This window comes from Falco biarmicus, chromosome 5, assembly GCF_023638135.1.
Source record: "Falco biarmicus isolate bFalBia1 chromosome 5, bFalBia1.pri, whole genome shotgun sequence".
Lineage (NCBI taxonomy): Eukaryota > Metazoa > Chordata > Aves > Falconiformes > Falconidae > Falco > Falco biarmicus.
The window spans coordinates 22,966,811-22,994,010 of NC_079292.1; the positions used below are offsets into that span (position 1 = coordinate 22,966,811).

At 42.7% G+C, this 27,200-nt stretch overlaps 2 protein-coding genes and 1 long non-coding RNA gene across 6 annotated transcripts; 1 reads left to right on the plus strand and 2 right to left on the minus strand.

Moving 5' to 3' along the window:
• The first annotated feature begins 30 nt into the window (after positions 1–30).
• Positions 31–14,400, plus strand: DCLRE1C (DNA cross-link repair 1C). Of its 2 annotated transcripts, XM_056342131.1 has the most exons (14): positions 31–169; positions 291–342; positions 2,253–2,337; positions 5,249–5,308; positions 6,556–6,611; positions 7,244–7,345; positions 7,641–7,713; positions 7,875–8,015; positions 8,468–8,569; positions 9,183–9,319; positions 9,495–9,549; positions 11,022–11,110; positions 11,958–12,058; positions 12,884–14,400. In XM_056342131.1, the coding sequence occupies exons 1-14, from the start codon at positions 61–63 to the stop codon at positions 13,843–13,845; spliced, it is 2,124 nt and encodes a 707-aa protein (XP_056198106.1). In that variant the 5' UTR covers positions 31–60; the 3' UTR covers positions 13,846–14,400. The 2 variants fall into 2 exon arrangements, with proteins under 2 accessions (XP_056198106.1, XP_056198107.1); XM_056342132.1 differs by lacking the exon at positions 2,253–2,337 and having other exon boundaries at positions 102–169.
• Positions 8,731–11,964, minus strand: LOC130150847 (uncharacterized). The gene is made up of 2 exons (XR_008822403.1): positions 11,765–11,964; positions 8,731–9,037 (listed from the first exon to the last, which is right to left on the minus strand). It is a non-coding gene; the product is annotated as an uncharacterized LOC130150847 (long non-coding RNA).
• SUV39H2 (SUV39H2 histone lysine methyltransferase) lies at positions 13,481–26,984 on the minus strand. Of its 3 annotated transcripts, none has more exons than XM_056342136.1 (7): positions 26,851–26,984; positions 25,547–25,692; positions 23,889–24,560; positions 21,922–22,068; positions 20,210–20,339; positions 18,613–18,728; positions 13,481–13,601 (listed from the first exon to the last, which is right to left on the minus strand). In XM_056342136.1, exons 1-6 carry the CDS (start codon positions 26,867–26,869, stop codon positions 18,619–18,621), a joined length of 1,224 nt encoding a protein of 407 aa, XP_056198111.1. In that variant the 5' UTR covers positions 26,870–26,984; the 3' UTR covers positions 13,481–13,601; positions 18,613–18,618. The 3 variants fall into 3 exon arrangements, with proteins under 3 accessions (XP_056198111.1, XP_056198110.1, XP_056198109.1); XM_056342135.1 differs by lacking the exon at positions 13,481–13,601 and adding an exon at positions 15,579–16,587; XM_056342134.1 differs by lacking the exon at positions 13,481–13,601 and having other exon boundaries at positions 15,579–18,728.
• Positions 26,985–27,200: the final 216 nt, after the last annotated feature.

Here is a 27,200-nt window from a genome sequence, read left to right on the forward strand (position 1 = left end):
GATTGGCTGAGGGCTGGGGAGGCGGGACGGCGGGGCGGAAGCGGCGCGCTATTCGCCGCCATGAGCCGGTTCGGGGGTCGCGTGCACGAGTACCCGGCCCTGTCCATTGACCGCTTCGACCGCGACAACCTGCGCGCGCGGGCCTACTTCCTGTCGCACTGCCACAAGGGTGAGCCCCGGCCCCGGCCGGCCCCATGGCAGCCGTTCCGCTGTTGTTCCCCTCCCCCCCCCCCCCCCCGGTGTCCGTCCATCCCCGCACCCCCGGTGACAGCCGTGCCCTGTATCCCCAGATCACATGAAGGGGCTGCGGGCCCCCGCCCTGAAGAGGAGACTGGAGGGCAGGTACGAGCTGGCGGCGGGGCTGCGGGGGAGGGGGCTGCCGGGGGGGGCCGCAGCGTGCGGCGCCGGGGGGCCTGAGAGACAGGCAGCTGGTTCAAAGCGAAGCGCCAGCCAGCCAGTGTAAGGGAGCTGTTGTGGGTCATGGAGGCACAGGAGCAGAACGGGTTTGGGTGGGAAGGGACCGTAAAGGCCATCTGGTTCCACCCCTGTGCCATGGGCAGGGTCACCTCCCACCAGCCCAGGTTGCTCCCAGCCCCGTCCAGCCTGGCCTTGAGCACCCCCGGGGATGGGATGCCCACAGCTGCTCTGGGCAGCCTCTGCCAGCGCCTCACCACCCTCACAGTAAAGAATTTCTTCCCAGTATCCAATCTAAATCTCCCCTCTTTCAGGTTAAAGCCATTCCCCCTTGTCCTGTCGCTGCAGGCCCCTGTAAAACGTCCCTCCCCAGCTTTCTTGTCGGCCCCTTTAGGTACTGGGAGCTGCTCCAAGGTCTCCCCGGAGCCTTCTCTGCTCCAGGCTGAACCACCCCAGCTCTCCCAGCCTGGCCTCACGGCAGAGGGGCTCCAGCCCCCTGAGCATCTCCACGGCCTCCTCTGGGCTCACCCCAACAGGTCCATGTCCTTTTGACGTTGGGGACCCCAGAGCTGGACGCAGCGCTGCAGGGGGGTCTCACAAGAACTGAGCAGAGGGCAGAATCCCCTCCCTCACCGTGCTGCCCACGCTGCTGGTGATGCAGCCCAGGGTACAGCTGGCTTTCTGGGCTGCACACACACATTACCAGCTCATGTTGAACTTTCCATCCACTAGTATCCCCCAGTCGTTCTCCACAGGGCTACTCTCAATCCATTCATCCCCCAGCCTCTATTGATACTAGGGACTGCTCCAACCCAAGTGCATTTGCCTTGTTGAACTTCATGACACTCATGAACTTCATGAGGATCCCCACCGCTATCCCCTGGAAGCCTGTTGGTGTGTGGAGCCAGCACTGTGACTGCTGTGAAGAAGGCCAGCTGTGCTCTGAGGTATATGAGCAAGTAGGTAGCCATCAGTTTGAGACAGTTATTCCCCTCTGGCCAGTACTTTTGAGGCTTTGCCTGGAGTACTGAGTCCAGTCCTGGGCTCCCCTGCACAAAGAACACCACCACTGTTTCGGAGCATGACCACCAAGCTGGTCTAGGGCTGGGGCATGTGATGTGTGAGGAGAGGCTGACAGCTGGATGTCCTCAGCCTTACGAGCAGGAGACAACCGTGTATTTGCAGGTAGCGGTAGATAAGATGGAGCCAGGCTCTTCTTGGAGGTGCATAATGAAAGGGACAGGGACACCTTTTCTTTTTCACCATGAGGATGGTCAAACATGGGAATGGGCCCAGAGAGGTTGTGGGCCAGTTCCTAGGCACTGTTTAATTGATTAGAGTAGATGTCGTGTTTCCTCAAGTGCAAGCAGAGAATCTGTTTTAGCTTGTCAGGCTTCTTTGTGCACTGTGCAAAAAGCTAGAGCTTTATAGGAAGTATTTGGTGGTCTGCTTAATGCTAACTGCTTGTTCCAGGGGAAGTGCACATCTGAAACAGAGCCTAGTGGGTATAGAAACAACCAAAGATATGTGTATATGTGACCACGCACTTTATTTATGTCTACAGAAAACCACGCAGGCAAGGGCACACATAAGTCTGTCTCTGGGTTTGCTGTGTTAGAGAAAAGCCCGCTCAACAAGGCGGAGTAACTCACCTTTATCCCACTTCAGGCTGGGGGAGAACAGCTCCTGCGGGCTTACTGCTCTGCAGGTCTCTTCAGCTGAGAGAGGGCTTTGAGCGCATGTCTTGAGGTACTAGGTGCCAGGTGGTGATGTGTCATTAGATTGTTCTCTGCCTCTGCTTTAAAAAACACTCACCTGTGTTCTTTGTCTCCTTGCAGCTTGAAAGTTAAATTATACTGCTCACCGGTAACTAAGGAATTGCTGTTGACTAGCTGGAAGTATAAGTTTTGGGAGAATCACATTGTGAGTTTTTGGGTTTCTGTGTTTTTGTTTTTGGTTTTTTTTTTTTTAATTCACATTTTCCAAGCAGTGATTCTAGGGAAGAGGAAGCTTCCCCTCTGCAGAAATGTCTGAATGTTGGTGTTGATAGTGTTTCAGGGCTTAAATACTTAACAACAGTTTGCCTTTTCTTCCTGCTTGCTATATGGACTTGGTTTATTGTTGTTTACTGTTTAATTGTATTTTTCCCTCCGCAAAATGTATCCTTTTCTCTCAAGTTTATCTTTCAATGTACAGATGGAAGACATTTATCATTTGTATTGTTCCCTCATTTCCTTACCTTGCTCATGTCTCTTTGCTCCAGTCCGTAATTTATTTCTCTTGCTTCATTTAGTCTTGTGTTGCTCAGAGTATATATAATCTTTTAATTAGCCCATTTTCCAAAAAACAAAAGGAGAATTAATCTCTAACACGAAAAAGTTTTAGTGATGTAAAATCACTGAAGAACGTAATTAGTTTACTTGATTTCTGCTGTTTGGAACCAAACTTCAAGTGATTGGTGGTTGTGTACAGGTGTGACTTGTAGTTATTTCTTTCCCTTTACAGATGTGGGCTTTGGAATTGAGCACATTTCTTTTCACATCTTAATGTATGTACCTAACATCATCACATAGTGTTAAGGATTTTGCTGATTCCCCCTAAGCAAGGACAGGAGAGTTTTCTAGTCAAGAAGGACTTCAGACAAGCTGAAACTTGTTTTCTTGGGGGAGTTATGGCTCAGAGTTTCCTTAAATAGGTTGTAAGCGGGGGTCTTAAGCTCCATATCCAAAGAAATTCATGCAAGTGGGACCTAGGAGGTAAGTCTGGGAAAGAGGAAAAAAAAGTAGGGGACTTTTTTGTTCAAGGTCCTAGTTTAAGTATGAAGCTGAGGGAGAAGATAACTAGCTTTATATGAAAGCCTTGGGAAGTGGAAAGATTTAACAACTGGGGAGTGAACTCAGGGCTCTGTAAAAGGGACTCTGAGTATCCCTTAGGCGTGTTTGATGTGTGATGGAGCACAGCATGTATAGGTGACAATTTTTCTAAGCCTGTAATTTTTGGCTAGCAAAAATAAAGCCAGGTAGGTTTGTGGTAGCTTTTTTGTTGGTGTCTTTTTTATTTATTTATTTTTAGTTTTAAAAAAGTGTCCATTTGCTTCTACTGTCCTTTGAGTTTAACCTAGAAGGTTAATCTTCTAGGTTAAACTCTTGAGGAGAGATACCTGTAAGCTGTTAGAACTTTGTAAGAGCAGTAAAAGGGAAGTAGGCAGTGCTGGTCCTGACATTCCTGTTTGGGAAAAACTTCACGTGGGAAGAGATGCCAGAGGTACCTGTGGTACAGTCTAAGATGAAGCACAATTAACACAAACCAACACAATTTTAAAAATACATAGGTGTTTGCAGCTGCTGCTCCCAGGAGTGACTGCTGGTAATGGCATGAGCTGCACAAGCCCTAAATCAGATGGCAGCTGTTAGATGTTCACAAGCTTTGTCTTACAACAAATAAGCTTTCTACTTGTAGCATGACTGGGAAATGAATTAACAGCTGATTTGATATTCGCTAGACTGAAAAAAGCAATCATGATGTCAGCTTCTGTACAAATGTTTTTATGATTTCCGATCTGACCTTTATTTGCACATATGGCGTAAGAGGATCTTTGAATCTGTTGCTGCCTTTAACATTTAAACTATCAAAGATGAGGGGAGAACTCTGATGGAGATACTATCATTTATGCTTATGAAGCCAAACGGTGGCTGTCAGCGAAGAATTCTTTGGGCAGTTTAGATCTAAAACTTGATGATTGTTTCACTGCAGTAGGAAATTTGAGAATTACTGAGAAATACTGGGCATGCGGAATTTAGATCAGCTGCTTGAGTTTATTCAGTGTCAGAAATTGTAGGTGATAAAATTGAAGTTAAAAAAAATCAGCTGTTGCTAGTGGCTTGAATTCTTAGTATAAAATACTTTTCGTCACACTTGACACATCTGTGTTTTGGAGCAAGCTCTCGGCTTGATTGGTGTGGTTTCTGGTGGGGAAGCCAAACGTTAACACCTTTGTCTGAGTACCAGCTGAACGGATCTTGTGGAGCTGCCCAGAAGTTTGACATGGTATCTTGTGCATCCATCTAGTACACTGAAATCCAAGGTGCTGAGGAGACTGCTCAGCTGAGAAGCTAGAGGTTATACTTAAGGAGGGTAGTGACAGGAGATTTTCCTTTCACTTTGGCTTTTTTGGGTAGGAGAATTATATACAAATATTGTCTGAAACAAAGGAAAAAAAACAAAACCCAGAAGGATGAGAGAGGCGCCTGCATAGCAGCGCTAACCTTGCAGATGGCTACAGAGCCCGTATAGCACAGCACATGACTCTTAGTAGAGGATATGGCAAAACAGGGAATTAATTGCAGTCTATAGATTAATTATCCCTACACAAACACAGAAATGTGCACTGCATGTGATTTGTGGGCTCTGCTTCTGGTAACAGGGAACAGTGAGGAGAAGTGCTTCAGCACAGAGACCTGTCCTGGCAAGATCCACTGGTGTGCTCTGGGACTGGGATGTCTTGGGCTTTGCAGCCATCCAAAACCAAGGCATATGATCCAGCCAGAGAATGTAGAGCTGTTGCTGTTAGAAGTCCAGTGTGTTCTGACTTTTTAAGGCATACATACCTTGGTTGAGGTATTTCCATTTAACTTTTAAACAACTTTTAGGAAGCTTTTTTTTTTCCTGCTGGAAATGGAAATTTGTGACTTGCTATGGGAAAATAAGCTTCATTTTACAGGTTTAGCGTTAGCCACAGTGGGTGCTAAAGATGCCTACGTAATGAATGCTTAGCCATAAGCATGAAACAGAATATTCAATAAACCCTGTAATGCATTTATTCATTTTGTTACAGGTTGCACTGGAAGTTGAAACTCCAACTCAGATTTCTTTAGTAGATGAAACATCTGGTGAGGTAAGTTACAGGAAAAAAGAGATTAATATATTTTTAATGGGCAGTAATAACTGTTTAAATGAGCATGGGAAATGGATCTTAGCTGTAACATCTGACAAGCTATTTTTAAAATGTCTGTTCCCTTTCTTTCTAAGACATGCAGCCACATGAATTCTTCTTCCTGGTTTTGTTCTTCGTATCATGCCATTTTTTGGTAATGTCTTTCCAGGCTATTGAGTGATCTCCAACTTACCTATTATGATTCTTTCACTTTGTAATTCCTGGCTTATTTTAACAAGCTTTAAGTGCAGGACTTAAAGTTCTGGTAGAGCATCTCCAGGCAAAGTGTATCCCAAGATATTTCCATGATGCTGGTGAATGTATGGTGAATGAAAAGCTGGACATGAGTCAGCAATGTGGATTCACATCTCAGAAGGCCAACTGTATCCTGGGCTGCGTCAAAAAAAGTGTGGGCAGCAGATTGAGGGAGGGGATTCTGCCTCTGGTCCACTCTTGTGAGACCCCACCTGCAGTGCTGTGCCCAGCTCTAGGTTCCCCAGTACAGACATGGACCTGCTGGAGCGGGTCCAGAGAAGGCCATGAAAATGATCAGAGCCTGGAACACCTCTCCTGTGAGGAAAGGCTGAGAGAGTTGGGGTTGTTCAGCCTGGAGCTGAGAAGGCTCTGGGGAGAACTTATTGCAGCCTTTCAGTACTTAAAGGCAGCTCTAAGAAAGATGTGGATAAATTTTTTAGCAGGGCCAGTAGCAATAGGACAAGAGTAATGGTTTTAAACTAAAGGAGAGTAGATTTAGATTAGATATAAGGAATAAATTCTGTAGTATGAGGGTGGTGAAGCACTGGCAGAGGCTTCCCAGAGAGGTGGTAGATGCCCCATCCCTGGAAACATTCAAGGCCAGGTTGGACGGGGCTCTGAGCAGCCTGGTCTAGTTGAAGATGTCTCTGCTCACTGCAGGGGGCTTGGGCTAGATGAGCTTTAAAGGTCCCTGCCAACCCAAACTGTTCTATGATTCTGTGCTGTCTGGCTGACTTGCTTCATCTCTTCATGAAGTCATCTCTTCTGGCATGACAGGATGGTTGTTCCTCTTCAGGGCTTGTTGGAATGTGGAGACTGTCTTTTCTTTCAAAAGCAATGCTTAATGCTGCAAGAGGCTGTGGGGAGTAGTAACGTATTGCTTTCACTGTATCAGTGAAAGTACTGGTAGGATTTATTATGCTGTGAAAATAATGCTAACTCGTCTCTTCCAGAAAGAAGATATAGAGGTGACACTTCTCCCAGCTGGTCACTGTCCAGGATCAGTCATGTGCGTCCTTTAATACTCCAGATGTCTCTGCTGAGAAAATTGTCCTGTGGAGTTCTCACTAAGCACTGGGATTTATCTAACTAGAAAAATTTAAAACTTTTACTTGGAGATGGTACTGTTGTGGCAGGACCCACCAGCTTTGGCCAGGGTTGGAAAATCACTGTACTGTCTGGGATCTGTCCAGACAAAGTGTTACCTTGGTGGGGCAGATTACTTTTCCCCATGCCTATTAATAACAACTCTTTTGATTTCAACTGCACTTAAAAATGGTGTAAAAACCTGATAAAAATAAATTTTCCATTTCTTAAGGATGCCTTAAAAAGAAGGTGCTCAGCTTCCTGGTACTGGTGTCTGGTAGATTCCTTTGGCTGCAACAGACAGTTGGGCTACCCTCACAGAATCTGTGAGGCTTTTGTCTTCAACTCTGACTGGCCTAGGCACAGGTTATTTTCCAGACATGCTGAATCTGAATTATTTGGTTTATCTGAAATTACTCTAGGACCAAAGTGAGCCAGATATTTCTGTGACATCATACATTAGTCACATAAACCATCCTAAGCAAGATAACAAATCGACACGTGGCATATAGTGCTTTATATTGTTGAGTTTGACCAAAGTGTTTCTGTTTGTAGGTTTTTGTTTGAAGGTGAAAATGGCACAGTGCTGTATACAGGGGATTTCAGGCTTGCAAAAGGAGAAGCAGCCAGAATGGGGCTTTTGCATTCGGGGACAAGGTGAGACTTCAGCTATTGTCATTTAGAAAGAGTAAAAGATCACAGAGGATTTGTGTGGACAGGATACTGTCCAGGTATGGACAAGTCAGGAATAACGTATTCTCTTTTTTCCCCCTGCTGTTTTTTATTCTGGATTAAATATATTTGTGGTCAGGCAATACTGCAGTTACAAGCCCCTTTTTACTAGCTCTTTGTAATAAAGAGGAAGAATTGCCTCCTTTTGAAGAGAGAGGAAGTGGTATGTCTTAGTTCTGTGGGGCAGTGCTCATTCTGATACCACGTTTCTCTCTTTCAGAGTAAAAGACATACAGAGTGTGTATTTGGATACTACTTTTTGCGATCCCAAATTTTATCAGATCCCAAGCCGGGTAAGTCTAAGTTGTGAGAGGAAAGGTCCTTAAGGCTGCTAATTAATTAACCACCCCTTTGTTAGGTAAGTCTCACAAGGCAATGACTTTTTGCATTACCAAATCACAGGACTTCGGAAGTATCTTCAAAGATGATTCACAACATTTTCTAAACTTTTCAGGAGGAATGTTTAAATGGGATCTTAGAGTTAGTGCGAAGCTGGACCTCACTGACTCGTTATCACGTTGTGTGGCTGAACTGCAAAGCTGCTTACGGATATGAGTATTTATTCGTAAATCTCAGTGAGGAACTTGGAATTAAGGTAACGTTTCTATAATTGTTGCTGACAAACAACTTAAAAAGCTACAGTTGTGCTCAAAATGAGTTAATTGGTTGATTTCAGTCTGCAACATCTGGGTTCTCCAGGGAGAAGTTAATCCCCAGTTTTCAAGCTCAATGTTTACCTTTCTCCCTTTTATCTTGTGAATGGTAAAAGTCTTCTCATTAACATATGACGTTAATAGCTAGCAGATATATTCTGACTTTCTTTGGTGAATATTAATCCCTCTTCAGCATAGAAGGTATGTTCTGCTTGTTCTAGATGTCCTAGTTACTTCTGGCTAACACTTCTCTGCTTGGACATTATTCATGGGCAGTAATTGTTTGAATGCCTACCAGCACTTGTTGAGAGCAGAACCACATCTGTATAGTTGCTCCAGCTGCAGCCTGGAAAACACATGGAGCTAATTAAGTGTGCACTCTGCCTTTCTCTAGGTGCATGTAAACAAACTTGATATGTTCAGAAAAATGCCAGATATCCTCTACCATGTTACTACAGATCGACACACTCAGATTCATGCCTGTCGACATCCTCGGGTGTGTATCATCTTCCAAAGCCTCTGCTAACATTACCGTAAAAGACTGGCTATAGGTGCTAATATTTTGGTCCTGTTGTGGTAATGAAGACTTGGGCCAAATAGTGGCTTAATGTAAAGTAGAGAAAGAACTTTAGTTAGTGGATTGACATTTTTAAAAGGAAAAGAAAAAAAGGAAAAAACACATTTAGCTGCTGCTAGAAACAGTTTAATTGTACTTGAAACTTGTATTTTTAAATCAGGTAAGAGAAGCAGCAGATTAGATCAGTCGGGTATTATACATTTCAGTGTATCAAAGGCAGCTCAGGTGATGCCTCTTGCAGCGACATACTGTGTGTTTGTAGTGTATGGCCCTCCCTTCCCAGGATGTCTGTCAAGCTGAAGGCTCCAGTCTGGAGGACTGGAGGTTGAACTGGAGCTGGTTTGTTGGGGCATCGGTCTCTATGCTTGATTTGCTTTGTCAGCTGCACTGTAAAAGCAAGATACCACAACCAAGAGTGTTTCAAAGGGGGTTGGAAGTGAGGCGAAAACTTGGTCTGGCTAGATACTCTGTTGCTCAATTTCTGGGGGAAAAAAGGTCAGGATTGCCCTTAATTTTATATTGCATTTGGCAGGATGATGACTGCTTTCAATGGGACAGACTGCCCTGTGGGATGACCTGCCAAAATGGAACTCCCTTGCACATCATCAGCATCAAACCCTCCACTATGTGGTTTGGAGAGAAGATCAAGAAAACCAGTGTAATAGTGAGGTGAGCACTGGGGCCGTGCAGAAACCTTTTGTTTCAGGTGTGTACCTTGCCTGATGCTTGTATAATGGAATTTCAAAATTGTTTAAGAGTAGGTTATGCTTGCCTCCTGACTGAGGATGGAGGATGAAGAGCAGCTGCCTAATTTTTATGCCTCTTTTTTTTTTTTTTTTATAAGGACTGGAGAGCGTACATACAGAGCGTGTTTCTCTTTCCACTCTTCATACAGCGAGGTTTGTATATTTGTAGTACTGAGTATACACTGATTAAAAAAAATTAAAGGAGTTTTGATTATTTGATATTGATATATTCACATATCATATGATTTTATATAATACTGATACAGAGTGGATGATATGACTTGTTACAATAAAACTTTTCAGTAATAAGACATAAGGGGATAGAAAGTTCTGGATGCTGAAGGCAGAGAAGTTTGTTTTAATACAGCTGCAGAAGAGCATCTTAAGGTAGGGCAGGATTATAAGCTTTTTTTTTTGTTGCTCTCCTCAAAGCATAGGTCAACTTTTTGGACTACGTTTCTTTTTTAGTGTAATTATGCAAGGCTTAAAGCTTGGGATTTTGGTTTTCAATACATCGTTTATCTCCTGTGACTCAGTTTTGAGGAGGGTTTAACTTCTTTTCCCCACCCCCACATTTAAACACAATTTTCTCACATTGTAGCTGCCGCTGTTACTCCTCTTTCTGTGTTAAAGACTAACAGGAAAGAAAACTGGTCATGGCAACATCCTCTCTAGAACCACACACTTCCATTTAATATGGCTCAATCCAGTTCTTAAAATACTTCTCCTAAGAAACTGAACCGAAACAGGATCAGTGCTAACAAAATACCTGCCACAAAGCCTTCCCCATTCAAAATGGGTATTATTCAAAGCCCTAGCAAGACAGTCCTGTTTTTAAGTTCCTGGCTAAATTTTAATTTGCTATGCTGTGCGGAATTTTTAATGGAGGTACAAGTGTTGTACATACAACGTGGCAGCATTGCTAGCAGAACATGGCGGGTAGTGTATTGTAACAGGCTTGTATCTCCACATGCAAAAATAGGTGGGTCCTACCGGTCTGTGTAGATAGGGGTGTAATCTGCAACCTTGCAAGTGTTTTCAGTGCTCAGCACTGATAAAACCTCAGCTGGAGTGGAGTGTCCCAAACCAGACCCAATTAATCTGTAATCTTACAAGTACAATCTTACAGAATTTCTTCTATAAGAAATTTACAGTCTGGAGAGCAGAGCATCTAGAAGATGACAGAGTAAGTTCTGGAAAAAGTGACTTGTTTTGTGACGGTGGGCTTTTATCATGGATGGAAGTGAGACTTTAGGAAAAGTGGGGAAGAGAATGCCTGATCTGCACAGCTAGGGCCTTGAAGTCCTGTAAGAAAAATGAAGTCTGAAAAGATCTACAGCAGTAAGGACAGGGAGGTGCTGCATCACATTCCCTAGGCGCAGCTCTGTCTAGCCTTTTCTTTCGGAGATAGTGATGGTCTGTGTAGTCGGTAATAGCTGCGATGTGGCTAGGTGAGGCCGAGTTCTTAGCATCCTTTCAGACCTGTTTTCCTTTTACGAAGCTATCTGCTTTCATCGTTTGGCTTATGGGTCCTGCTGGTCTTTACGTGAGACAACTACTTGTTGTGCATGTGCTTTGATCAGTGCTGCTGATGTAATTTGTTAAACGGCTCTTTCTTAATTTAGATTAAGGATTTCCTGAGCTATATCCGCCCTGTGAATGTATATCCGAATGTACTGCCAGTGGGTGGGACAGAAGACAAAGTTATGGAAATGTAAGTTACAAGTGGCTGCTGAATGGATGTGATCTAGCCTCTGGTTTTGCAAGGACAACTCCCCCCCTGAATCCCAGCCTCTCAAGCAGGCCACTGCCTTTTGCTTTGTCTGATAATTCAGATTTTTTTTTTTAATTTATATATATTTTTTTCTATAATTAGTCCTGTGAACTTCAGCTTTCTCAACACTTGTGTTATGCCTGGACTCAGCACTTGTATTCCACACACTACTTATATGCATAGAGGTTTTTCTGTTGTTACTGGAATCTGAAGACATACTCATCTCACTGTTCTGTGACTGATTCTGTTTGTCATTGCTACTTCTCAGAAGTTTCTTTTAAAGAGGGTTTATCTGGGGATTTGAACTCCTGCCCTCTGTGTAGCATCACAGAGGCCTGTTGTCTTGTGCTGCTACAGATGTTGGCAGCTTAGAAAGCACTCTTACGGAGCAGTGGTGTCAGTCTGAACAAAATGAGGACTTGTTTCTTTGTTCCTTTTTCTTCTCCTTAATAAGAAAGGAGATACTTTACCATTACTGAATAAAACTGCAGGTGGCTTTTGAACCCTGTCATCTTGTCTTCTCTAAGCAAGGGACTAAAGCATAGTTTCCAAATAGTGTGTTAAGGCAGATATATAGACATGACAGATATTTACCTTTAAGCTGCCTAAGTTCACCGATGAATTAAGAACTTTTCCCTAGCTATTGCTGCTTTTGCTGTAACGCTTCTGCTGCAGTACCCGTGAGAGATGTAAAGCAGCATACTTAGATCAAGTTAAAAGATTAACTTCTGCTCCTGAAAGTATCTGGTGAGTTCTAAATATTAATTGCTTTTCTCATTCACCTCAGATTAAAGCCATTATGCAGGTTGTACAAGAGAAACATGGAACCCAGGTACAAGCCCTTAGGAATGCTGAAGAGAGTCCAGAAGAGAGACTTGTCTGATACAGGTAAAGGTTCTGCTGGTGCAACACCGCGTTGAACCAAAGTCTGGGACTAAGCAGAGGTGCCAAAAGCCATGGTGTTCGCTGCAGTCTGTGTTCAAAGCAACAGTTAGAAAGGAAAAGTAAAATTAAATTAGGTTTTAGGAGGATGAGAGAGCACTGTGTAAAAGCACGTTTGTCTGCAATCTTAAAATGTACTTGATGTACACTTAAAATGTACAGCTACGGTTTCTGGGCGAGTTCCTTGCCACAGTCCTAGAGCATCCCTAGTAAAGCTTTTTCTAACTTGGATCACCTCCCGTGTTATGGAGGACAGAGTGGTGTATCACTGGTATTGCTCCTCTTCATTATCTTGCACTGCTGGCTTTTTAGCACCTCGTAGCTGTTTTAACTTATGATGGTAAACGGATGCTGTACATAGCCCCTGGAAAGCCACCGGGGTACTGAAAGACAGCTTCAGGCCTGCTGCATTCTCTTCGGCTGTTTCTTAAGTGTCAAGTATGTGAGGGTGACATGGTCCTGGCAGAAGATGTCAGGAGGCCTGAATTAATGTGTCTGCTAGGCCTACATCTGATTGGCTGTAGCTTGTATGGAGGATGGCAGCTTTCCGTGTAAGGCACTGTGCTAGACAAGGTGAATACAGTCAGTAACGTCCTGCCAAGTCTCTGTTGGGGTTAAACTTTTTCCTGTCTTCATACTAAATTAATTTTTATTAAAACTGCTGTCAGTTTTAATTTTTTTGACAAAAAAACACCTGTTTAGCAGAGCTGTGGACTTCCTTCAAGTGGTTCCCTGCCCCCCCCCCCCCCCCCCCCCCTATTTTCTTGACAGATGAAGATGATCTCTTTGATTCAGAATTAACTTCTGCAAGGCGCAAGATTCCAAAACAGCAGATTGAGGAGAGCAGGCCCTCCAGTACAGTACAACCTGAAAACGCTGAACGAAACATTGAGAGCACAGAAAGTTACAAAGCAACCACAACTTACACCTCCGTCAAGGTAGACTTCGTGGACTGTGAGGAATCAAATGATGATGATGAAGATGACGAAGAAGAATCTGAAAAAAATACAGTTCAGGTTCTTTCCTGTGAGCCAGATGCCACTTCCACATCAACTTTCAATGGATTAACTAGTGATCAACAGGAGTCTAATGCTGATGTCCCTCGCTGGGATGCATTTTTCAAATGTAACAAACCAGATGAAGGCTCTGAGAACGAGGACAACTTCTCATCTTTAGCAGATGCCGGTGGCTCCCAGTCACTCATTAGTGATTCAGATGGAGTAAGCGACTCTACACACATCTCCTCCCAAAATTCTTCTCAGTCAACACACATATCAGAGCAGGGGAGCCAGGGCTGGGATAGCCAAATGGACACAGTACTCATCACCTCCCAAGAGAGAAACGCCTCGGACTTCAGCTCCTTAAGCAAAGGTGGGAGCAGAGCAGTTGTTTCTGTGCCACAGGAGGCGGCCAAAGACAGTCAGCCTGACAGCAGTAGGTGGAAGCCACTGGGACAAAACAGATCTTGTGCCTGTGACGTTGCCTGTAACTTGAAAAGCAAAGGCACTGAGAAAGATGCAGAAGCTGGCACTGCTGATGTTGGAGATGCACTAGTGGAAGTAACTGATAGCCCCAGGACTCCCGATCTGGAACTGAGGAGGGACTCTCAGAGCTCCTCTGACTTTGAAATTCCCTCGACTCCTGATGCTGAAGTGCCTCAGCCAGACAAACTGCAGTGCTTATATAAGAAGCTAGCAGCAGGTGAAAACATAGTGAGAAAAAAAGTCTCTTAAAGACACATATAACTGATTACAGCATGATAATAATGAAATTTGTTTATTAAAACCCCGTATTATTTTTCTCTTTAGTACTAATTACTAACTGCAGCTATGCCAATTTAGGCAATTTTGTCAAAAATAGCTTACTGTCAGAACTAGGAATTTGCAGCATGTGTAACTTGACTGTTCCTTCCATGAAATACTGACAGGGATGTATTCCTAGGAGGGATGGTAGAAGCCTTCTGTTGCCTAGGTTCACTTCTCCAGGACTGCGACAAAAAATGGACCAGACAAAACGAAGGGTAGAACACCAAATGAAATTTAGTGTTTCTCTTTATCAGGAGCTCCAAGAGTTTGCCTTTGACTATATATGTGATCTCAGGTTTTAATGAAATAGTGTGCTGCTTGTGTTCCTCCCCACAGTTGCATCTTCCAGAAATGACCATGCAAACAATGCAATAGTTGCACTTTGACTTTAATCCCAAGTTTTCACTGCAGTTATTCTTAATAACAATGGTAGAACAGATGAGAGAACTACTGAGAAGTTTGGTTGTGTTTTTGTTTTTTTTTTTTAAAATAATTGTTCATTTCAGGTCTCTTTTTACACCAAGCAAGTGGTGGTGTCCCATTGTAACTCCTGAATGAGGCACCGTACATCATCAAATGGTTTAAATTCAACTCACTGCAACCAACTTGCCATTGGTTCCTCTGTGCCTTGGTTTCTTCTGTTTTTTTCAGAATGACTTAAAAATGAAATCCTGTGGCCAGCAGCAGTAGCCTGCTCTGGATGCTAATGCACAGCAGCAGAAGCTAGCCTGTTACCCTGGGCAGGTGGTTATGTCACTCAAGGCTCTTACAGTGCCAGATTTCACCTCCTCTATACCATTCTGTTGACTTCACTGAATTCAGACATGTTTCAGATTTTTTTTTTTTTTTTAAATCAAGACAATACATTCTCTGTGCACATGTGCCATCACAGTTAAGTCTTTGCCAAAATTTTCTGCTTCTAAAACAGAAATGTAATTCAGGTCTTTGTTAAATGGCAGTGCCTTCAAAAATGCATAAACAGCAGAAGTCATCTAAAATATGAGGCCTTAAGTCACAAAGAATTAAACAAACTTGTAGTGTGACAGCTCTCCCCTCTGAGTGTGCCCTCAGTCTTTCTGCCATCTTCAGCGATATGTGGATGTTAAACCAGCCAGCATTCTGCTGTCAGGAACAGTGGAAGGATGGGGCGGGGGGAAGAACAATTGCTATTGTCTGTGTATGGTTTAAGGATATTCACAGCCATATATCTCTCCACTGTTGCCTTACCTGCTCTGTTCCTAGGGTTTGTTAGCATAATTTTCCAGATGTGGTTTTTGTTTTTTTTTTTTAGCAAGCTTGCAAGTGAGTTAAACTGTTACCAGAACTACCTCTGTGAATAAAGTCATGCAGAGCAGAATTTCTTCTATTGGCTTGTTTCCCTACCTGTATGGCACATGTCAGTTACAGGCTGCTGAAGTATACAGGAACCCAGACTGCTTTAGACAAGTCAACAGTATAAATTTATAACAGTTTGTATCAGCCATAAACTGAACAGGAAACATGACTTCCTCACAATTGCGCTACTAGTCCTTGCAGTGCTAGAAAACTTAGGTAGAGAACAGGAATTAAGAGGTTGCAATCTTAAAGCAAATCCTATGGCTACAGTTATTTTGGCAGACTAAGGTTGTTTGTGGTTTTTTTTTTAAGAATGACAACAAGAGAAAAACTAAATTTAATTTATTTTATCAAAAACTATAGGAAGATAGCAATACTAGAGATCACACATTATGAAAAGAAAATGTTCCTGAGCTTACAAACTGCATATTCTAATGTACACGGTCCTAAAACATACATTAGAAATAACCAAAAGATTGACTTGAATTTGAGATTGAAATAAATAGATAATAGTTTTTCTTATGGGTAATCTTGCAGTTTTAGTTTTACTACCAAAAAACCCCAAACATTTAAACCCAACAAAAAAGAACAGCTAGAGGACAGATCACAGGTAATCAGTCTCTAAGAAGTACATACTCACAACTGAACTGGTGGCCATGATGCTGCTGACAAACCATAAACCAAAGCAAAGGCAGAAGCTAGGCTGGTTTAGGCTCCTTAAAAATTGAAAATAGCTTTTTCTCCTTTTCCAATTTGGAAATTTTCCCCCAAACTCATAAAACCAGCAAAAGGAGTTTCAAAAGTGACACAGCGTCCCATTAAGCAATCCAAATGCACTGTGAATATGGAAATATAAAATACTGTTCAAGGCTCTAAACTGGAAACTGCATACATGGGTTTACTTCAAATAAATACAAAATACTGTTACCTCCCAGAACATAAATTAACAGTCCTTTATTTATCATACAAGAGGTAACACACATATCCTTAAAGAACAGCAGTGTGGTTCCAGTGCTGGTGGTAACATATACTGCCTTGGGAAAGAGGCAGACACTGAACTCAAGTACAACTACTAATACTTTTTAAGTTTTAAAAGGCATTTACTGCAGTATTTAAATCAAATTGGGTGTGAGCATAGGTGAAGAAAAAGAGTGTCAAACTGGCCCTGTGTCACCTGCCACAGGGAGGCCAGAGAAACCGATTTGATACAGAATCCGTTTCTTGCTGCAAGCCACTCTTGCCATCCTGTAGCGACAGGGAAAGCTGCAGACTGCAGCACATTAAGGAGCTGGAGACTGCAGATCCCATCCATGTGGAATGCACTGCTGCATCGGGCTACATGCAAGAGAAAATGCTGATGAACTCCAAATGATACAAAGATCATCTAGAGTTTCCAAACATTAAAGCTCCACATTCCACTTAAACATTATATTAAAAAAAAAATAAATTATAGCGATTTAACATGATAAAAAATGACCAGATTCAGCATCTATCCAAGTGTGCAGGTACAGGTGAGCCTGGTAATGTCAAATACTTTTAAATCTAAGCAAACTTTCTCCTATTCATTAAACAATATAAAGTTATCTATTTCAACGTGTATCTCTTCATATTGTAATTACAAAACTTACACAGCACTTCCAATGGCCCATACTCTTCACCCCAACTGGGAAACTGATTTTGGCTAGTAGCATATTAAATTTCACTTTCTGCCAAAGAGCCGGTAGCTTCAGTGCAAATGCAACTGTACTGCTTAATGAACAACCAACCTGTATTATCCTTTGAAACACTCTCTTTGGAGTGCTAGTAATTAACATGAAGTTTAAGGCATTTTCTAACAAATTAAGTAAACTATTATATGCTGGATACTTGACTTCATTCACCTGAGCCAACAGCTCTGCACCTTATAAAGGCAACTAGCTGACCTATGATACATAGCTAGCATCCATTTATGGAGCGTCCATTTACTAAGCAACATTATTCTGCCTGACCCTATCAACATTTACATGATTTGTAAGCAATTTGCAAATTTTACAAGCTTTTTAATCCATGAGAATAAAGCACTTGGATCATCCCTGGAGCATGGATCTTGGCTGTAACCCCACTCAATCTAACTCAACTGCTCTTCAGTGTTGTTGAAGCCAAGCAAAACTTAGCGTGCATCACAAATATATCAAGACAACTTTTAAGATGATCGGGGGGGGGGGGGGGGGGGCAGGGGGAAGGACAAGCAGCTGAAGAACAATACATTTCTCAGCCTTTACATTCAATAAAATCTTACAAATGTCTACAGCAAATGAGTAAACGCACCCCTAGTCTAACTTTACTGAAGTTTAACATTTTTGCAACAAGAAAAAACAGTCCTAGTATCTGAAAAGTCTGTCATGGGATTAAAAAAAAGTCACAGTATGTAAAAACTTAATCAAAACCAACTGTGAATAGAAATCAATTCCCAGGGTATTTTTGCACCTAACAGATAACTGAGCATATCACTGTAATGCATCAGCTTTGTTAGACAACAGGCTGCTCTCCCTATTCTTTTGTTATCCATTTCCAAACTATAGCCAGTAATCTGTTTCAGCAATGCCTTCCAAATTTCTGCAATGAAAACAGTGTGTGTTACTACCAATAATCCACTATTTACAAATTCTCTGTAGAACTGCAGACTTCCTACAGCATCCTAACTAAACATCAGAACGTAACAAGTGAAAAAACTTCTATATGTAAAACTCCCAAGTAACATAACATCAGCTAAAGAAGTTGAAGACCTTGACCTTGCACCTGAAATGTGCCAACACCAATTACTTGCACAGAGTTCAACTGATATTTTACAATTTGCTCTGATGACTGTCCTTAATCCTTCACCCCAGTGCCATAAATGTTATTGCTAATCTCTTGAAGCTTTTCTTTATACAGGGAAAAAAAAAAAGAAAAAAGAAAATGAACCATCAGCTGTGATTCAGATTTCAAATCAAACGTCTCGATACTTTATAAGGTCCAGAAAACACATAACATTACTTCATCCCACTGAAATTAGCTCCTAAAAGGCCTATGGCTGTAAGCTCACTCTTGAACATTCAAATCATGGTACATTTAAAAGTTTTCTTAGCATACATTTTACTGCTTCCTAAATAATGGTTCTAGAAAAAAGCATTTTTAATCCCCATTGTCGGTTTTGTATTCGCCTGAAACACTACATCTCTTTCTTTGGCCAAGGCCATTTCAATTACAAATGTAATGCCTTGTGTTTTCACTATACTTATTTACATTAGATGTAAGAATACTTGAATATATTTATGAAAGAAGAGTCATATTAAAACACATTTAAAAAGGGAACAAAGTATTATTTGTGACTTTGGATACCCAAACTCAGTTGAGGTAACCTCTGCAACACACAGCTCCGCATTTACACACAGTTCTGATCCTCTTTCTGGATGGGCTAAGACCATCAGCAGAGTCTGAAGTCAGATCTATTGAACCTGTGACAGATAAACAGAAATAAGGAAGTTTTAAAAGACAGACCGAAACTGCTAGGTATTCAAACGGCTCCTGAAAGCCTCCTACCACCGCAGCTCTTAAGAACTGTGCACAAAGCTGTACTCATGTTCTACTGACACCCAGGTTACAACTACTTAACACACCACTGATCATATGTATCAGAATCCAAAGCTCAACACATTTGAGCCTTGTACCCTTAGGTCTGTATCCGTACTCATCTGCTGAGAGCACAGCCTGCCTCAGACGTCAGTGTCACTGACACCACAAAAAAGAGGAGCTTTAAGGATTCAAGTAAGATCAATTTGTCAGTACTTAACGAGAAATTCTACAAGAATGAGGTACAGGTCCACAGTGCAAAGATGCTTCTCTGAAAACAAAACAGCAGGGCAAACAATACATTGCTGTTGTGGGTAACTGGTTTGTGTGCAAAGGCTGATACACAACACCCCTGCCAGCAAACCTCAAAAATTTTTTACTGTACTGGAAAAAAATTGATAGAACAGTCTGGGCTGGAAGGGATCTTTAAAGATCATGTAGCCCACCCACCCTGCCATAGGCAGGGACATCTTGCACTAGATCAGGCTGCTCAAAGCCCCGTCCAGCCTAGCCTTGAACACTGAAGGGAAGGTGAGTTATCAAAGAATCACAGAACAACCCAGGCTGGATGGGACCTCCAAGCATCACCTGGTCCAAACTTTCGTGGGAAAGGGAGTCTAGATGAAATTATCCAGCACCCTGTCCAATTGCATCTTGAAAACCACCAGTGACATGGACTCACCATGTCCCTGGAGAGCTTGTTCCAGTGAATGATGGTCCTCACTGCAGCAAAACTTTATAACCAGAGCTGATAGTATTTCATGAAGAACTTTGTTTCCTCAAGTCTCTGCATAAACATCAGTGTACCCACCACCCCAGTAAAACAGCAGTAAACATTGGACCGTCCTTCTATCCTGAACACCTGTACCATAGGACCCACATCCACAACTGAGGCCTACAGACAACAGAATCCAGAGACAAACCTATGCTGCCTTAGACCACTCAGCTGTTAAAAACTGTCTTTTTAAGTATCACTAGCAGATTACTTAGAAAGTAGTTTACTGGAAATGCCAATTTGAGTAAAGGAAAACTTTTTTTTTTTCCTTTTAAGAGTAGCCTGACCATTACTTTGAGCATTCCTGTGAGAAATCTTCAAAATAATTTGCCTCATTAGACATTCCAACCACAATCCCTTGCTGTGAGCTAGGAGTGCCAACAGAAGTAATGCACTAGAGGTGCACAGAAAAGCTTCTGGGTGCCATCCTGTCTGCACTAAAAGTCAACGAGCGATGACTGTTCTACAATCCACAGAGCTGGGTTAGGGAGATGTAGTGCCCCACCTAAAACACTATCTAATCAGTCAAGCTGCAACAAAACCCACCAGTCCCCCAAACCTCCCACAGAAACAGTGTTAAAATCTGCAGACCTTTCATCTGATAGTCAAAGGTTAGCTCTTCTCCAGCCTTGATGGTTCGTGTAGAAAACAGCGCTATTCGAGGAAGACGCAAGTCGAGGTTATCAATAAACACATTGAAGACTTGAAGATTTGGATCACACTGTAAGCAAAAATTAATGTAGTTCACGTTAAAAATGCACGCAAGTTTCACTGAAGTGTTTAAGCAAACCAAGGTCCCAGGAAAGGAAGGACTGGTTCTTCTCTCAGTGACAGAAGTCTGAAATTAAGTTATCTTCTGAAATCAACAAATGATGTTCTTGAAATAGTGTTAAAGGAGAACATTCATAGCTTAGAGTTAAGTCCTTTCAAGAAGGCAACCTTTACACAGTATGTACAACTACAATAATATGCAAGAGCCTATAAAAAAATAAAAATGGTACCTTCAAAAGATGACAACACAAAAAGATGACAAACAAAGCAATTAAAGTTACCTTCAGAAGTATGTACCTACAAAACCCACAAAAAGCATTAGAAGTCGAAAAGAAAAAAAACACCCTAGCATTTCAAGCCACACACACTTGCTATTCTGCATTTAGGTTTAAGCACTGCTCCCCAGGTCAGAAATATCATTTTCATACTATACATAAATTTCTATTTTCAATTGCTAATCTGCTTGGCTTCTGAATTATCTGCTGTGGGCTGGGTGGCAGGACAAGGGTCAAGGACACCAAACAGGAACTAGAAACTGCTTTATCATTTTCTCTGGATTAAATGTCAGAAGTCAGTAGTCACTGAGACTGACTGCTAAACTCTGCAAGCTTTTTTTTTTTTTTTTCGTCAACAGTAAAATATAACCCACGTTAAAGAATAAGAAGTGAAATTAAGACATTTAACTTTACGCTGAAGAGGGAAAAAATACTTCACTCCCATTTCTGAAAGTGAAGAGCAGTTGCCTGTATCTAAAACTCTTCATCCTTCTCCCTGGCAAGCTCGCATGAAATACAAACATCTCAGCTCACAAACCTGAAGACATGAATTTACTGTAGTTGTTAAATAGTAATTGCATACCTCACAAACATTACATCAGTAAGAAATAATAATTTTTAGTTCAGGAATCTTTATAAATGCAGTTCAACCTTCTCTTTAAGTACTTCAGCTGAACAGGAAATAACACTACAAAAGTTTCCTTTTAAAAATTTACTTTCAAGTTCTCTGGCAAGTTTAGATTTAGGAAGGAAAAAGGTATCTACAGGGGAGAATTATCAAAGAAAACATAGGAATTTTTTTTCTTCTACCAGTGCTTGAGGGATGAAAATTGGCACAATCCCCTATCCTGTCCTGCAACAAAACAATGCATCGATTCCTATAGTCTTTGACTCTTCACTGATTTTACTAAGTACTTCTCTTGTGTTAGGTCTTTCAATTACCTGGAAAACCCCACACCCACACCAACCCTATTTCGGTTATCTAGAACCAACAGATTCAGTGACAAACCCAGCCCTACCAGATACCCACTTTAGGCACCCTCTCATTCCCAGATTTTTGTAGGTAGTCTTACTCCAAGTAAGGCTAAACATTCTGTTCTATTTATTATGTCATCTAACTGACTGGAGTGTGCTGGCATGAAACAAACTACTCCAGAAAAACTGTGAATACAGTAAGAAAATGTTTACAGTAGAAGGTATTTCTGCCACAATTAAGAGTAATTCTCCAGATTCTTAGTATACAAAACAAAGTCTTACACTGTGATTCACAAAGTGGGACACATTTCCATATCGAGCTGCATCTACTGTAAATTCATCTGAGTCATAGTCCAAATCAAACAAGTATGTATTTCCCTGGTTATCATACAGCTGGCCTCGTCTCTCTGCTTCCTCACTTGTAATCACCTAAAAAAAAAAAAAAAGAAAAAAAAAAAAAGAAACCTGCATCTTATTAACTATTACTAAATTAAAACAAAAATAACAATTGAATTTGGAAGAAAACTTCACTTAGTAAAAAATATCACATTCGCTTTTTGATGTTGAAATAGCATTCCATCTCTAATGAATAAAGAATACATACATACAGCTAAACTCATTAGTAACTGAGGCTTCTCTGGATGTAATTTGTCTACAGCTGATGTGCAGCACTACCTTGTCTCAGGAGGAAAAAAAAAAAGTATCAGCACTTTCTATTAAGAGTTTTGATGACAGATTCAATCAACTGTTTCTACTTGAAGTTTCCATCTGCACAATTTTTTCATTAGACCCAGAAAGCCTTGTTTACTTCACATAAAAAAGTTGCAACTTTCTCCCTTTGCAAAAAGATCAACAGGTATCAGTCTTTACAACCTAGTCATGTTTGCAGCTCAGTATTCGCCTCCTCACTCCCTAGAAGCATCTCTTCCTGCTATCCTTGACTGCAGTGAAAGATCCTATTCATGACAACTTAAGACAGCTACATCACTTCACAAAGCTGAACTTATGCTATTAAGCTTGCACATACTAGCACAAGGTAGAAATCCAGAAACTCCTTAAAGGAAGAGAACTACAGTCACTTTTGACAGAAGTAAAGCTTAAACAGTTTCATCTGCAGCCTGTTACGTTAAATGTATTCTGTTGTGCACACTCAGCAAAGAAATCACAATTTGGCAGCAAGACAGATAGGTAATATGGTTGAATTGGACAAAAAAACCCCTCTAAAATCTTTCTGACAGATCAGATTTGAGAACTTACTCAGCAGTAGGGCCTAAGCAGATTCAGGTGAAAGGGTAAACACCACCTCCTTCCCTTTAAGCAGCAAAATTACATAATCATCTTTCTGCACTGACCCCTCAACAGAATGATTTCTCTCTTGTATATTTACAAGAAAGCTATGAACATTTATGGCCGGACTTGATGACCTCAAAGGTCTTTTCCAACCTAAATGATTCTATGAGAAGTTAGAAGATCTGGTGCAGGAAGCATGGACAAAATATAATTAAGATCATAAACACCTGTACAGAGGGTCAAAAGGAGTTATTTTGAGTCAACTTAGCAGCAAGGCACAACAGACTGGATCAAAGAGGCTGTCAGGAGCTACTGATGCAGAGAGCCCTGAGGCTCAATAAGACTGAACCAGATAAACACAGGGCCATAAAAAATTTTCAACAGTTACTTGAGGTCTGTATTTTATAACATGGAAGTTGTCTGAAATAGTATATGAGATTGAGTAAACAGATAATACTACATACTACAAGTCTTATTCTTGCTGATAATCAAAGTAATAAATATGTCTGGAAATACTGCCTTAGAAGTTCAGACAAAACAGAAAAGGGACTGACGGACTGGGTGGGGAGTTTGGTAATGACCATGCCTGGGGAATGGCAAAAAACTGCAGTCATAATCAGTGAAGAATGAAGAATACGACTGCCACGAAAGAAAAGAAGGACTTGCTTTTTAAAATGCTATTAGGGCACATATTTAAAATAATTCTTTAGCAACATACAGTGTAAGTAGTCTCTTTACATTCAATCTTTTACAATTGCTCTGGAATGGAGAAATATTCTGGACAATACAGTTTTGCTGTCATCTTGAATGACTATTTACTGCATTGCTCTAACTCAAAAGCAGACAGATTCTATCATAGTAGAAGTCAAGGAGTGTTAGAACTGAGAGAAAGCTCATCAGGATTTTCTCTAATATTTCCCTTATTGTAAATTATTCATCTATGTGAGATAAATACATACCTCTCCGACATACTCCATCACAAAACTGTTGGTTTTAATTTTCTGGAGTGTTTTTACTCCCCAACCACGGCCATTGTTAGTTCTGAAGATGCAAAGAGAATATGGTGTACCTTTCTGTACTATCCTATTAGGGCAATCAGGCCCACATCTACAAAACGAATTGCATTCATAGATGGGCAAGCCAGGCTGGATTTTCAACTTCTTATGTTTATTGTAAGCCAAAATAAATCCAGCCTCCTTTGGACAGCACTTCTCAGCAGGGCAGTCCATGCATTCACAGCCAGTTGTTATTCCATTTATTACATTTATTCCTGGAGCAGGTTTATACTCGTTAATGTAGTAGAAGTCTAAAGGGGGGCCTTCAAGATCCACAGTGTTTTCTACCAGAATCATTGCTTTATGATTCTTCTTCCTGTTGAGATCTTCTTTCCATCTCTGCAGAGCTATTCTTTGCTTAGCCTTCTTTACAATGTACTCTGCAACTGCAGGTTTCAAAACTTTACCATGGTTTCTCACTTTCAGTCCTTTGCCTTCTCTCACCCGAGACAAGTACTCATTTTTGTCACTAAGAAAGTTTTGAAGCAGCACTGGGCATTTCAGATTTTTCTGGGGTTCCCAAGTATTTGAAGATTCCGGCCACCCTTTCCATTTCACAAGATAGTATTCTGTGCCCTTGAAATACAGAAACAGATACAGATTTAGCCCTATTTCGTGTTGCTGAAATCCAGCATCACAAGAGTACACAGACAGACATAAGAGCTCTGAAGTTAAGAAACAGCAATACGGTGCAGAAGGTCTTGATGTCCTCATAACAATTAGAATTGGTGAGGAAGAGAAAAACCAAGTTTTCTATTTGCAAATTAACTTACAGCACAACTTTGCATATCATCTCTAGGGGCAAATAAATAAACAGGTGGGATGAACTCTAATCACTAGCAGTATACTTGGAAGAGACTAGTTTTTTAAGGTAGTTATGTAAGCTATGCTAACGACCTGTATGCACAAGCAGAAGGTAGTCGTAATCACATATGGAACAAAAAAAAAATATTCTAAACTTAGCAAAAAAATCTCTAAAAACCACTATTTGTCACATCAACCACCCCCCACCCCCCAAAAAAGTGTAATCCATTCAAAACATGTAATATTGTATTTATAATCAAGAAGCATACATTTTGTACTTATTTTAAAAAGGCCAAATAACTGTAACAAGGCCAAATCCTGAGACTGAATTTCACTGGCACGATCAAGCCATAGGAATCCAGTTGCAGCACATGGCCCTAACTCTTCATCAAATAGACTACAACAATCAAGAAAGAAATACAGATTGTAACCTGCAAATAAACGAGAAGCATCACAATACATACCAGGCTGCAACCTAATAGCATCAGCATTTTGCTTAACTTCTAGATACACAAGGGTGAATTATTTTGTATTCTAACATCTCTGTAATTTCAGGAAAAGACCTTCCTTCGACATACCGAAAGCAGCAGCTATACCGCTTCCTGCTTACAGTTCAAAGTTGAAAAGATACTTCACTTGATGTCAGCAAGAACTTTGTCCTCACAGCCTGCTACTTTACATTATGCGCAAAACTACCTTTGGCTTGCTTCCAAATTTCAGCTGAAAAGAGTGATCAAATTGGTCTGTGTTTCTCTTACCTCTTCTACCTTGTAGTCACACAAATATTCCACCTCATAACTCTTTAGACTCCTGTTGGTGATTCCAATGGATTTACATCTGAGATTTTCCTTCCTACATAATTCTTGGAGGGTCTCAAGTGAAGCTAGACATGGCACATACCAAGCTACAATAAGAAAATTGGTAAAGAATCCTATTTTAATGTCTCGGCTAAATTGAAATCATTATGCCTCATCCCAGAGTCCCCACATTACCATTTGTGATAGCACTCTACAAGTCTCTTGTACACCTACAGCATCTCATAGAGCCAAACTCAACCCTTCTCTAACAGGTGAAGTAAAACACGTCAGCAATTCCCTCACTGCACCTTTATTCCATAGAGTACGTACATTTATAAAGAAGAACAAATATTCTGGAGGGCAGAGGCTTCCACAGGTGCAACCTGCACTGAGAACCGAATCATTTTCCTACAATTACAGCATCCCATAACCGAACTATGAGGAAACCTCCGTTCTTTTATGAGAACGCCAAATATCTGTCGTTAGTCAAGTGGAACCGTGCACTCGCGATGCAACCATGGTAACTGGACGAGGAAAGCAACATCCACAGTGCTCTTCCAGAGGAATCACGGGTGTCCTGCCAGCTCGGCGGGTGTGAAGGGACACGAGGCTGCGCACCGGGTCCGGGGCGCCAGCTCCCCGTCAGCGCCGACGAGTGCCGCCGGGGCGGGCCGGGGCGCGGGGCCGCAGCCGCGCGTTGCCAGGCGGCCAGGCCTGCGCCCCACTCCCCGCTCCGCCGGCCGGGGCTCCGCGCGGCTCTCCCGCCTCAGCGGCCGCCGGCAGCGCCCAGGGCCCCCCCGCCCCGGCCGGGAAAGGGCGGCCCCCAGAGGCGTTCACCTCCGGGGCGCACCGCCACAAGTTCGCGAAGGCGGGCTGGAGGGCGGCAGCTGCCTTTCCCGCAGCCGCCCCGCGCCCCTCGCTGCCCTCCCAATCTCCGTATTTACCTCAGGCGCCTCCCCGCAGGCTTCCCCCGGCCAAGGGGGAAAGCCCCCGCCACGCAAGCGGGCAGAGCCCCCTGCCCTCCCCACCAGGCCCCGCCGCCGGGCCCGGGTCGCTGCGAGCGGCGGCAGCGGGGCCGAGCGAAGCTGGGCGAGAGGGGCCGGCGGCTGCTCCCCGCCGCCGCGGGCACACACAGCAGCGGCACACAAAGCAGGCCTTCCCGCGCCCGCCCGACGCACGGAGGAGAAAGGCAAAGCTCAAGCGTAGAGCCCCGGGGCGGCCCAGCTCCCCCAACCCCCGCGTCCCCCTCACTGCCGCTACCTCACCTCCTCGCCAGCCCTCCATCTTGAGGAGGCCGCGCTCCCGCTGCAGGCGCCGGCGGCGGGTCGAGGCACGCGCAGCTCCGCCCCGGAAGGGAACTGGGCTGTGTGTGCTGCGCCGCCGCTCGCAGGCAGCCCCGCCCCCGCAGGCAGCCCCGCCCCCGCAGCACTCGAACGGCTTTGGCGGGAATCGCCTCAGCGCGGTTCCGCGCCGCGATGGGGGGGAGGGAAAAGGGCCCTGCGGGCGGAAGAATAAAAAAAAACCGAAGCAAAATCCAAAGCGAGGGCTGTTTTGTTACTATAGAGCACTACCTGAGGCGGGGGAAACGCAAGGCAGCGGGTGGGCTTCCATCGGG

Excerpts from the sequence above, each read along its gene's own strand:
- DCLRE1C (XM_056342131.1), top strand. The coding sequence starts at position 61 with ATGAGCCGGTTCGGGGGTCGCGTGCACGAGTACCCGGCCCTGTCCATT. Across the intron at positions 343-2,252 it reads AAGAGGAGACTGGAGGGCAG|CTTGAAAGTTAAATTATACT; the intron begins GTACGAGCTGGC and ends GTCTCCTTGCAG. Across the intron at positions 6,612-7,243 it reads CACTGTCCAGGATCAGTCAT|GTTTTTGTTTGAAGGTGAAA; the intron begins GTGCGTCCTTTA and ends TTCTGTTTGTAG.
- SUV39H2 (XM_056342136.1), bottom strand. Across the intron at positions 24,561-25,546 it reads GTGACTACAAGGTAGAAGAG|GGCACAGAATACTATCTTGT; the intron begins GTAAGAGAAACA and ends CTGTATTTCAAG. Across the intron at positions 20,340-21,921 it reads CCCACTTTGTGAATCACAGT|TGTGATCCAAATCTTCAAGT; the intron begins GTAAGACTTTGT and ends TTTTGCTTACAG.